The 291-nt window shown below is 38.8% G+C and overlaps 1 protein-coding gene across 1 annotated transcript; it reads left to right on the top strand.

Moving 5' to 3' along the window:
* Window positions 1–3: 3 nt before the first annotated feature.
* LOC113473814 lies at window positions 4–275 on the top strand (the record flags this gene model as incomplete). The annotated part of the gene is made up of 1 exon (XM_026833254.1): window positions 4–275. A coding segment is annotated over one exon (272 nt), but the record flags the coding sequence as incomplete, so codon positions are not given.
* Between the last annotated feature and the right edge of the window lie 16 nt (window positions 276–291).

Here is a 291-nt window from a genome sequence, read left to right as displayed (position 1 = left end):
ACCATAGATTACCAGAAGAAATTGGATGAGCTCAAGACTTGGAATGCTAACAAAGAAGCTGGACAGAGTCTACTCAATATATCTACCACTCAGGGTGAAGCTTTGTTCTCGCAAGTCACTCTCAAGGATAGAGATACTATTCGCTCGAACTTGAGAAACTTGAGAGACAATATGGATGGTCTGATAGACAAGTCAAGTGTTCTTATGAAGAAATTGGAAAGCTTGATTATACAGAAGTCTTCATTTGATGAAAGTTACAAGCAAATCGTGCAGTGGTTAACTGCAATGGAA

Source organism: Diaphorina citri, unplaced genomic scaffold (assembly GCF_000475195.1).
Source record: "Diaphorina citri unplaced genomic scaffold, Diaci psyllid genome assembly version 1.1 scaffold108146, whole genome shotgun sequence".
NCBI lineage: Eukaryota > Metazoa > Arthropoda > Insecta > Hemiptera > Psyllidae > Diaphorina > Diaphorina citri.
This window is presented reverse-complemented; position numbering and strand designations above follow the sequence as displayed.